Source organism: Sminthopsis crassicaudata, chromosome 2 (assembly GCF_048593235.1).
Source record: "Sminthopsis crassicaudata isolate SCR6 chromosome 2, ASM4859323v1, whole genome shotgun sequence".
NCBI lineage: Eukaryota > Metazoa > Chordata > Mammalia > Dasyuromorphia > Dasyuridae > Sminthopsis > Sminthopsis crassicaudata.
The window spans coordinates 277217103-277229723 of record NC_133618.1 but is presented as its reverse complement, the minus strand read 5'-3'; the positions used below and the strand labels follow the sequence as shown (position 1 = coordinate 277229723).

At 36.3% G+C, this 12621-nt stretch overlaps 1 protein-coding gene across 1 annotated transcript in view; it reads left to right on the top strand.

Annotated features, from left to right (window-relative positions):
* Positions 1-12621, top strand: part of NPAS3 (neuronal PAS domain protein 3) — a 1108236-nt gene that overhangs the window by 778206 nt on the left and 317409 nt on the right. Inside the window, 1 exon segment of the mRNA XM_074289550.1 lies at positions 7726-7815. Within this exon segment, the coding sequence (XP_074145651.1) occupies positions 7726-7815 (90 nt within the window).

Below are 12621 nucleotides of genomic sequence, written 5' to 3'. Positions count from 1 at the left end.
ACAGTTCCTGAAACATGTAATTTTTTTGATAATTTATTAATTTTATAATTATAATTTTTTGACAGTACATATGCATGAGTAATTTTTTTACAACATTATCCCTTTTTATTCACTTTTCCAAATTTTTCCCTCTCTCCCTCTACTCCCTTCCCTAGGTGACAGGCAATCCCATATATATTAAATGTGTTGCAGTATATTCTAGATACAATATATGTGTGTAAATCCAATTTTCTTGTTGCTCGGTAAGAATTGGATTCGGAAGTTATAAGTAACCTGGGTAGAAAGACAATAGTGCAAGCATTTTACACTCCTTTCCCAGTGTTCCTTCTCTGGGTGTAGCTATTTCTGTCCATCATTGATCAACTGGAAGTGAGTTGGATCTTCTTTATGTTGAAGATATCCACTTCAATTAGAATATATCTTCATATAATATCATTGTTGAAGTGTATAGTGATCTTCTGGTTCTGCTCATTTCACTCAGCATCAGTTGATGTAAGTCTCTCCAGGCCTCTCTGTATTTCTCCTGCTGGTCATTTCTTACAGAACAATAATATTCCATAACCTTCCTATACCATAAGTTACCCAACCATTCTCCAATTGAGGGACATCCATTCATCTTCCAGTTTCTAGAGCTGTCGCAAACATTTTGGCACATACAGGTCCCTTTCCCTTCTTTAGTATTTCCTTGGGATATAAGCCCAGTAGTAGCACTGCTAGATCAAAGGCTTTGCACATTTTGATAACTTTTTGGGCATAGTTCCAGATTGCTCTCCAGAATGGCTGGATTCTTTCACAACTCCACCAACAATGCATCAGTGTCCCAATTTTCCCACATCCCCTCCAACATTCATCATTATTTGTTCCTGTCATCTTAGCCAATCTGAGAGGTTTGTAGTGGAATCTCAGAGTTGTCTTAATTTGCATTTCTCTGATCAGTAGTGATGTGGAACACTCTTTCATATGAGTGGAAATAGTTTGAAACATGTAATTTTAATGAATAAAAAGCACATCCAGAGTTTCTTGCTCAGAAAGCAGGCATCTTAATTTGATTTGGTGTATTCCCATTTTCACATTTCCCCATCTCACCATCATCATTACCATTTAAAGCACTTTATTCAAGAATAGAATGCATCTCTATCTCTGCTCTCCTGTTTTTGCCACAAGTTAATTGGCATTCCATTGTTTTTGTTTGTTTTGAAACAGTGAAAGATGACTTGAGATTGTTATAATTCTCTGGTTTAGGCTCTTAATGAGAATAGTCATTCTTTATTAATGGGAAAGTAGGATGTCTAAATCCAAGTCAGGGTCATTTGATTATGTGATTAGTCAGGGTTTGTTTCATAGAAACTTAAATTTGGTCAACATTTTTAGGTAGCTGCTTATGTATTAAAATATGAAAATACCATCCTTTGTAATTTTGGTTCATCAGGCAGGGAAGGAAAGTGACATAGGATGCTTTTAAAAGATTCTTTAAGAATTAAATAAAAGTCCAAACCTTTCTGATGTCAGCTCTCACCTACACTGAGGGGGGAAAACACTCTTTTTTGGATTCTTATTTCCATAAATGTAGCTTTTGTTTTTACCCATTATTTAACTGATAAATTCCAGACCATAAAAACGTGATTTGGAAACCCCAACTCCAAGCCAAACATTTGGAGCCCAGTTCCTAACTCCTTGTGCAGATCAACATCTCCTTGAAGTTGCCAGGAATGTAGACTTGTATTATTAACAGCCCAGAATCACCTCCTAAAAAAACTATAGGTAGGATGTGCATGGTACCTCGATGGGGTCTCTCAAAGGATTGCTGTATTTCATCCTTTTGAAACCCATGAACTTCTCTCTTTAGCCTCAACTTTTTTTATCTATTGGTGAATATCTCTGTACTGTATTTGCCACACACAGGCCATTTATGTTTTGTGTTTGTCAAACTTAGATTAGAAGCAGCTATGAGGCACAGTGGATAGAGCACAGGTCCTGGAATCAGGAAAACCTGAGTTCACATTCAACCTCAGACAATTGCTTAATCTCTGTCTGCCCCAATCTCCTGAATTGTAAAAATGGGGATCATAATAGAACATATCTCTCCAGACTATTTTGAGGATCAAATGAAATGATTGAGAAGTTTTTTCATATAGTAAATACTTAATAAATGCTTATTCCTTTCTCTAATTCCCAGACTCTTCTACCTGTGTTATAAAACCCAAGGGAACTATTCATAGAATTGTTACATGTTTCTGATGACAGTCTTTATAAAAAAATTTTTCAAATACATGTAAAGATAGTTTTCAACACATGTTCTTGTAAGACTTTGCGTCCCCAAATTTTCTCCCTCTCTCCTTTACTTCACAAGATAGCACGTAATCTGATCTGGGTTAAATATGTGCAATTCTTTTAAACATATTTCCATATTTGTTATGTTGCACAAGAAAAAATCAACCAAAAGGGAAAAAAAACATGAGAAAGAAAAACAAACAAAAAATGAAAATACTATATTTCAATCCACATTCAGTCTCTATAGTTCTCTCTCTGGATGTGGATGACATTTTCCATCCCACGTCTATTGGGATTGCCTTGAATCATCGCATTGTTGAGAAGAGCCAATTTCTGATAACAATCTTTTGCTCAGCCGGCTAGAAGGATTTTTATATCATGTTGTTGTTTGTTCAGTCATATGCAATCATATCTGACTTCGTGACCCCATTTGCAGTTTTCTTGGCAAAGATACTGGAGCGGTTTGTCATTTCTTTCTCCAACTCATTTTGCAGATGAGGAAACTGAGTCAAACAGGGTTAAGTGATTTGCCCAGGGTCACATCATTGGTGTCTGAGTCCAGATTTGAACTCATGAAGATGAGTCTTCCTGACTCTATCCACCTACTTGGCCATGTTTGGATCATAGCTCTTTTTATTTTTGTTGTTGTTCTGGACTCCTGGTTTCATCAGCATGGAGGAACTCCCAATATGTAATGTCCCTCTTCTGATACGGATGGACTTATCTCCATAAATTCTAGCTATGAAGAGTTTCCAAGAAACACTGAGAGGTTAAGTGATAGGTTCAGGGCCACGCAGCTATAGTATGTGCCCAAGGCCGGGCCTGAACCCACTATCTTCCTGGCTCTATGGCGGGGACCTCTATCCACTACACCATACTGTCTTGCCTTAATGATAGTAAAAACCGTTGTAACAGTTACCTAATGCTCCATATCTGCTGGATGATAGACACCATCCTCAAATTAATGCTCAGCTCTTGTCATAATATCATTATGTCGTAACAGTGAAAAACTCTAATTAAGAAGATGTGTTTGCCAGGGAAAAAGTTGAGTATATCAGTGAATCTACTTTATCATGGATGGGCATCCCCTCCCCCCCTCCCAATCCCTGACAACTATGAGGCTAAATTATAAGAAGAACATCACAGATGCATGGTGCATTGGACAAAGAACACATGCATGCATTTAAATCACGTATATCTTACTTTTTACTGATGTAATTGTGAAATATGTTCTTTTTGCATTCATAATTAGGGGGTGGAACAGATGGTGAAGGCTTAGTTTAAAATAATCTGTCATTAAAATAACCTAGCCTACTGGTAATTCTTCACTCTAACTGGAGTTAGGTCACAGAAACAGGATTTTTTTTTCCTCTGCATTGGAATACACTAGAAAGAATTAGGAGATTTTGGGAGCAGTTCAATCGATGGGGATCCTTCCCCCTTTATAGGCACCAGAATAAAATTTCAGTGTGTGAAATATAGCTGTAAGGAATATGCAAAAATAGCTGGGTCAAAACCTCAACAAATATAAACCATTTAGCACAATGCATTAAGCAATGCCTTGTATGTCAGTATACTTTTAATCATAATGGTACAATAACTCTCATATACTTTGAGAAAATAACTCCTAATCTAACAGATATGGTTAGAAGAACTCAGCTGTTTGGGGGGGGGAGCAGGGAGGTTAAGAAATATTGCCTTACATTTTGTAAGTTACAGTGATGTCAAGGGATAAAAATTATAATTACTGGCTTTATTATCCAGAGGTCTTATAGGCGATGATGTCTACATCTCAACCTCATTTCCAGAATGGATACCATATACTCTTCCTAGGATGTGACAGAGGACATCTAACAGTCCTCTCTGGATAACTTAAGACTTTTTTAGTAATAAGAATACTGTTTTGATAAATCAGACACCATATGCCTTTAAAACGTCCATTTTACAGTTTCTGCTAAGATTTTTTGTTCTCCAACCTCTTTGAGGAAAGCATATAGATTTCAGCATGGTATTATAATAAATCTTCTGGAGGAGGGACAAGCATTAACATTTGTGTTGGTTCTTTTTCATCTTAATCCAACCTTGGTTAATAATCAGAAAATTCTACATAGTGGGTAAGAAGATGTAATTAACCCTTTGACCTCAGAATCTTAATTGGCGCCTGTTGAAAACAGTGGGCAGTTTAAAAAAAATTAAAAAGTAGCCTGCAGTGATTGAAACAGCACAGTACATAATGGCTTTCTCAAATCAAAAAAAAAAAAATTAATGCCACAGAACGTTCAGATTAATCACATTTGGTTCCTGAGTCTAACTGATGAAAATATTTTCTCCCCCCACCTACCCTCTTGAGATCAGAGACATCCAAATTCCACCCAGCTTTGAAGGCATTCTGGAACTTCTCCAAGGATCTACCTAACATGTTATGCTCCTCCCCCAAAATAGCTGGCATTAGGGGGGGGGGTTGGAGGGGATGATAATTGTAGCCATGCTTATTTCCAAAATAGAGAAAAACTATGGTAGTGTGAGCATCTTGGCTCAGTGAAATAGCATCCAAAGTCTGAGGGACTGAGTTCAAATGTTGGCTCTGCTACTTACTACCAATATAATTTGAGACAAATCACTTAGTCTCCAAACTACAGTTCATCTGTAAAATGAAGGAATCACACTAGATTCCTAAGGTGGCTTTTTCCTCTAAATTCTTGGGTCTATTAACTCTTCCTCTAGAACTATTAAGTAGCACAGTGATTGGAACCCTGGATCCAATTCTGGATCTTGCTTCAGATACTAGCTATGTGCCTCTTGGCAAGTCCTTAAGCTCTATTAGCCTCAGTTTCCTTAACTGTAAAATGGAGATAATAATAATACTTCCCTCCCAGGGTCATTGTGAAAGTCAGAAATGAGAAATATTTGTAACGTACTTTGTACATCTTAAATGTACAATGTAAATGTAGATGCATAATTTAGTGGTTGTGATTTTTATCATTATTACTTTGAAGGTACTCAGACTTGAGTTTCAATCCAAGATGCCTCTTGTCTCTAAAATGCCATCTGTGTGACTCTAGGCAAGTCATTTAATTTTGTTTACCTCAGTTTCCTCATCTGTAAAATGAGCTGGCGAAGGAAATGGCAAACCACTTCAGTATCTCTGCCAAGAAAATCCCAAATGGGATTGTAAAGAATCAGACATGACTGAAATGAATAAACAGCAACAGTAACAAAAAAAATTTCATTTAAAAATGGGAAAAAATTCAGTCAAGCAGTCTATGCAATATCTGAACAATCTGTGACCCATGTTTTCAAACAGATTGGTAGATTTTTTTGTTACTTAGATGATGGAATGTTTTTGTGCAATGTGGACAGAGCTTCACTAAAATCTTCCCAGAAAATTAGAAGCCGTGTATAAGCCTGCTTCGTTGTTATTGTTGTTGTTTGCTTGTTTGCTACTAAAACAAAGCTGGCCAGTTTTTAAATGGTTTTCCTTTTAATAGGTTCAAATGTTTTCCTTCTTGAAATTTCTTTAACTGTCTTTGGTACCCGCCTCCTAAAGCATATCTTTTTAAATATAAGAAAGCCAAGACTTCTTCACTTGGCCATTAGGAATATGAATCTCATAATCATGTTCTGGATTTAACTTCTATTACTAATACTAGAATTGATATAGAATTATAGTGTCATAGATCCAGGATTGAAAGATACCCCAAAAGCCATTTAGGCCAACATCCTCATCTTGTAGCTAAGGAAACTGAAGCCTAGGGAAATTAATCAATCTGCTCAATCAATAAAAGATGATTTTGAACACAGGTCCTCTGATTGCAATCTTTCCAATGTTTCCCACATGCTAGTCATTTGAAAAAGAATGATTTTTCTAATAAGTCATGAGCTGTTTTAACAGTACAAATGTAACAAGGAAACTCTAGGTAGATTTGTATTTTGTAATTTTATAAATATAAATGAGGGAGCCTATGTTTTTAAATGGACCCTGTTTGCCAAGTAATCATTCTTCATGTATCTTATCTTTTTTTTACTCCTCACCCCCAAATGCAGAACTTTGAATTGTTTATCCCAACTAGTAAACCAGAGGTGGGGACCAACAGCAGGGGCAGAAATTAATCAGGGAGCGGAGGAAGCAAAACAATAAAACTGCTCAGAAAATACCATTCAATATTTTAAAGAGGCTAAAATTATGACAGGGATTTGGCAAAGAGTGTATTTCTTTCTGATTTTGCATATACTTCTGTCATCTTCTCCTTACTGAAAAAAATTCCCTTTGATCTCACTAGATGTGAGTTTCCATGTGATTCCTGGCCAATGTGGTACTCCCAAATGTTTTCAGATTCACAACCTCTATCAATATTACCAATTTTTATAACTTCATAATTATTTTTCCCATGGCAAAGGAAAGCATGTTCACCTCTCTGTTAACCTTTCATTTAAGAAATAGCACAAAATGAGGAGTATGGAAGTAATTCAGCACATAAAATACCCATACTTGCAATGCAAGAATTTAAAGCAAGTTTATTCTCAATTTTAGTGGTATATTCCCATCCGAGTCCACAGTGATTTACACCATTCATCAAATTGAAAATGCAGCCCTTCATTTGGAAACTGCAATAAGGTTTGAGGACTTATGGATTAATGTGTGGTGTCTCACCCTTCCCCCACTCCTATCCCTCCCCCCACTCCCATTCCCATCCCCATCATCATTTAAGGAGTCATAATGAAAGCTGGATCTCAACCTTAATGTACACTTTTGTGTGTAAAAAAATAAAACTGTATTGGTGCCACCCATTAGCATATTCACTCCCTAATCTATTGAGTTGGTTTGTTAGTTATTATATCAAAGAAAGAAACATGGAGGAAATGACATATAATGCTCTATTAATTAACAAATTATTGATATGCAAAGTGACTCAAGTGGACATCTGACTTTCTTTGCATATAGTCATCCTTTCTTTAATGATTTTCTTTTTTCTCTCTTATTCAAGCCACCCCCTTATTATAATTTTCATTCCTCTTAAAGTTGGCTAACAGAGTTTGGCTATTTTCGTCTGAATAACAATTAAATTCCAAAATGCAGGGGAAGTATTTCATAGCATCTGGAATTTCTCATTTTTATACATTGTGAATTATCTCATGATCAGCATGCCAGAGATGTAAGGAATCCCTCCCACCCCCAATAAAGGATTTTTACAGTAAATTCAGGCATTTTATTGCTTTGCATTCCATGCAATGCCAAAAAAAAAAAAAAAAAAAAAAAAAAAAAAAAAAAAAAGTGTGAGAGGATACCAGGTAGGAACAAGCTGAGCAAAGAAAGCAATGCTCTGAAATGAAAGTGTGATGCTTTTGTCCTAGTCTGTAACCAAAATGACCCTTTGCTAAATATCAGCAGTATCTTTTCTATTTATCAGTCAATTCATATCTGCCTTTTTTCTTTCTTTCTTTCTCCTTCTGCAGTCCCTGGATGGATTTGTATTTGCACTAAATCAAGAAGGAAAATTTTTGTACATTTCAGAAACTGTCTCCATCTACCTAGGCCTCTCCCAAGTAAGTAAAACAAAAATGGATTCTGAAAGGTGAATGACTTCACTCTTGTGCTTTTTTTCCATTCTTCAAGAAATATTCTGCTTTGCATGAATTATCAAATGTATTATTTAATGGAATCTCCCATCTCTTCCCGCGCTCATTGTGAAGCTCTGGTGAACAGGATTAACTGTTCTGAAATAAACTTGGGCTTGAAAACTTTCCCCTGTGTGCTCCCCCCCACCCCCAAAGAATCATTATTAATTTATTGAGAACAAATGGAGTTTCTTCCCTCAGTTGTTTTGAACTTTGAAACCTCTATGCCCAGTAGGAGAGGGACACACTAATAGTGCTTCCCTTGTGTCCTATTACTGGATGTTTATGGAGTACCCTGCATTATCTTGGGAGCTGACACAATGACAGAGAGTCATTTGGAGTCAAGAAATGCTGAAAGAGACCATTAAAATGTGTTGTGGGGAGGGTTTCAGCAAGGACATATTTTGCTGCCTTTGCAAATGTTCCTTAATGCTGAAAGACAATTTGATAAAATAAGATAGTTATTTATTTTGATTTTGCCATTTAATTACTACACATGTTTGTCAGAGGTTAAAAGAAAGGAAATAGTGGGAGCAGGGCAGCACTGGGGAGGGGGAAGGGGAAATCCCTTGTACATTGCTTCTTCATCTTTTATCATGAAAAAGCTGAAATTTACTATGATTTAAGTGAGGAATTCAGGCTGTGTCAACAGAGTGCCAAAATGTCCTGACAAAAAAAAGTGAAAAATTAAGCTAATTATCTGAATGTTTTATCTGTTGCAATGCCAAACATCTGCATATCTGCAAGTGTCAGGGTGACTGGTGAATTTGGCCCTTTTCATTTTGATGCTTGATATTGTAGAGTCCCAGCCAAAGGCGCAGAGGGTATGTGTATGTGCAAACACACACACACACATGCATACAGGTTTGTGTAAGGATCTGCCAAGTCGGATCATCTACTTCTTACCCCTTTGCCCTGTGGAGATAGGGATGGAGATAAGAAGGGTCTCTCTTCTTAACAGTGGCCCTCTCTGGGCTCATTGCTCCTGAAAGTTGGCACTTTTTTATGCAGGTTGCCAGCACCGTTGGAGCCTCTTGGTTGCCAGGGAATTTGCTGTGTAATGGATAAATCAAGAAAGACATACCAAAATAATGAAGAAGGATATTTGATATCTGGATGGGAGGAGGGAAGCTTGTGATCTGCTAAAAATCAGAACGAGGGTCTTTTTATCTCCTGACAGTATCATGTACAAATGATGATATTTTCTTCAGGATTTAGCAAGCCAACTGATAGAAATAGAAACAGCTATTGTTAACTCAATATTAGTATTCTTGTATCTCATTAAAGCCCCCAGTTTGGTAATAGGCTTTAATCCTTGCCCTAATCTGTTTGGGACTCGGTATCAGGGCTCTCCGATTTTGAAACTGGTGCGCCACCATCTTGCTAACCCTGTCAAGCTCCAGAACTGAGGTGTTTATGATTATATTATGCTTGTATTAATCTGTTTTATGCATAGTATCCAACAAAGTTTAATAAGCCAGTAAAGAAGAAGGATGAATAATTAGCTTAAGCAGGTAAATGCTAATTATGGAGCTCCTGAAAGGCATCCATTATACAGTCGCTTAAAACAAATTTTACAGCCCTGGTTAGTGGTGTAATCCAAATTCTGTCAAGGCAACTGCATTTTCTGTAATTGAGATGTGTATGTTTGCTTTGCATAACAGATGGCTCTGTATGCTTAGACTGATAGCTAGGAAAATAATAATTGCATTATTCTGGCCAAAAGAATATTAGCTCTTGGGTTTTGGCCATTTCAGGCAGTCCTCCTGCCAGCACAGCATATGCACATATATGGATTGGATTTTCAAGGAAATTGGTGCATCTGGAATAGTGTGGCCATCTGAAATATCATCTGTTCAAGAAAAATTTGGCTTTAACCCTGTGCTAGTTTCTCCTTAAAAGCATTTTATTCCACTACTATTCAACTATAGTCATCGGATCTATATTTACCCTAAATCTGTGTCAAATTGTTGAGACTTCTGCTAAATAAAATAGTTCTGTGGACACATTGCAGTATTTGGCATCTCCTATAGAGGCAATTCTAATCTTTAGACAAAACATGTTTCTGGATATTGCTCCTTAAAGTAAATGACTATCCAGTAAAATATGGACTAAGTATACACTGTGGCTTTCATCTGTTTGAGCCTCATGCAGCATCTTTGACGGAAACTGTCAAATGAACAGGTAAAGACAAGAGGTAGAGAATATATAAGTCTTTATTAGGCAACATTGATTGAATAGAATAGGGAAATGCAAAGCAGCAAAAAGGTCTTATATTACCTTCTGGGGCTTCTTTCATATATGATCATCAAGGTATCTGGGGCACAAAAATCAAAGAAAAGATTGAGGTCATATGAATATTAGATGAATATGTTAAATCTCAGACACTCTGGGCTGGGAGGGGGGAATCCTAAACAAAGATTTGGGGATAGATCGGTTGAAGTAATGTATGTAAAGTACCTTGTTAATCTTAAAGTACTATATAAATGTTAGCTATTTGACTATAATAAAATAAAAGCTTGGAGAAAAATTAGAATCCTAAGTAAGTAATTGAGGGATAGCCCTCCTATCTTTTTCAGTGACCACTTCAGGGCTCTTAGGGGTTCATCAGTGAAATGAAATTAAAGGAGATGATGCTCCAGCAGATCCCAGTTAGGCTTCATAAAGCATATGTTTTTTTTTTTTCTTGGACAAATCATCCCAAATGCTTAAGTAATCTCTCTTTAATTCCATTTTCATCAATATTGTTTTTTGAAAATTATTAGAGGAATAAGAGATGGTATGTTGTTGAATTCCTGACACTGACACGGAACCAGTAAGGATTGTCAGATATGAGCAAGAAAGATATTTCCTTCCACCAGTCCTTTCCTTCATAAGTAATGCTGTTAAAGAGGCACATTCAGATGTTGAAGACAGATCCTACATAGATTCTGTGGAATAATAGGACAGATTGGCAAGTTGTTATATGTTATTGTGACTATCATTTTAAAGCACCGGTTTTATCTTTTCTTAATTTCTTATTTTTTCTGAAGTGTTTAGAGGTACACAGGTTTTTAAAATCCATATGCCTAGGAAAGGATGGGGAAACGATCCATTGAGTCATGCTTTGTTACATTACTGCAAAGGCTGCCAAATCAGTTTTTCTCTTTTACACTCTGTTGGGCCAGAGCAACAGCTGCTGATGTCTAAGAAATGTGCATGACAGTCATTTTCGTTAAAGTGTTCCCAGAGCTGGTCCCGCTATGATGATGTCAATGAAATTGACTCTGATGATACCTGAACCCACTTTTGACATTGTAATTGATATAAATATATATATGTATATATACATATATATATACATAGAATATGAATAAAGGTTCATTTATAATAAATAAATATCTCTATTGATCTGGATCTATATATATATAGATAGATAGATAGATCCAGATCAATAGAGTTATATATTTAAACTAACTTCTAAGAAGTAGATTGCAGATTAAGAATAAGTATGCTTTCTGTAATTGTGGGTAGTCACACAAGTCTTGATGAAAAAAATCCCCAAATATCAATTATAGTTAGTATTCATAGAGATTAAATTACTTTGTCCAAAGTACTTCACCCTCATGTACCATCTATAGCTATTACAAGGCAATATCAAGGTAATCACTTTAACTGGAGACAACTAGGAAAATCAGGGCAAAGTAAAAGAGAAAGAAAAGGCAACAACTGGATTCATCTTGACTTGAAGTGTAAGTAATAATCATTTCTCATGAAATTCCCCCAAAAGAATAAAGGAAACCAGCAATGCACAAGAGGTTGTATGTTAGTTTAAAAAAGCAACTTGTCCAAATTTTCATAGGTGGCAAGAAGCAGAACTTCTACTGACAAAGCAATGACAACAGTACCATTGCACAGGTGAGACTAAGACTTAGATGAAGATGGGCTGAGTTGCCTTCATCAGTGCTGATTTTTACATGAGAAATAAGAATGGTCTCATGAATCACCATTATCTATTGCAAACGATCTCATAATTACCATAAACTCTACTGTTTTCCCTGGGAGACATGATCTGGCTTTCTGGTAGACCATTCTCAAAGACAAAGAGATAGAACTCTAAAGGTCAATGATGTTTTTCTTGCAGTTTTTTTTTTTTTAATTGTTAGAGGAAACAGCCTTTTTTTTTTTAAAGTGACTTGTTAGATTCCAAAAAGTTACTAAAAAGATCATTTGTCATCTTAGAGATTCCTTTTCTTCATCTGTAAAAATTAGAGGTAGGGAAGTTGGATTGGATTGTAGGATTTAGAGATGGAAGAGTCCTTTATAAAATCATACACTCAGATTTAGATCCCTATACAATATTTTGTTGTTATTGTTCAGTTATTTTCAGCCTTTTCCAACTCTTTGTGACCCCATTTGTAGCTTTTTTTTTTTTTTTGGCATTTCCTTCTCCAGCTCATTTTACAGATGAGTAAACTGAGGCAGATAGTGTTAAGTGACTTAGCTAGGGTCATGCAGCCAGTAAGTGTCTGAGGCTAGAATTGAACTCTTACAGGTGAGTCTTCCTAATACTAGGGTCCTCACCATCTACCTGTACAATATAGAAACTTAAATTTAGAATTGGAGAGATCTAAGCAATGTCTTCTTTTGCAGATAATGAAACTCAGAGAAGTGAAATGTCTTTCCCTGAATCATATAAACCTAAGTAGCAGAGGGAGGACGCTTTCCCCTTACACTGTTGCTGATTTCTAAGAT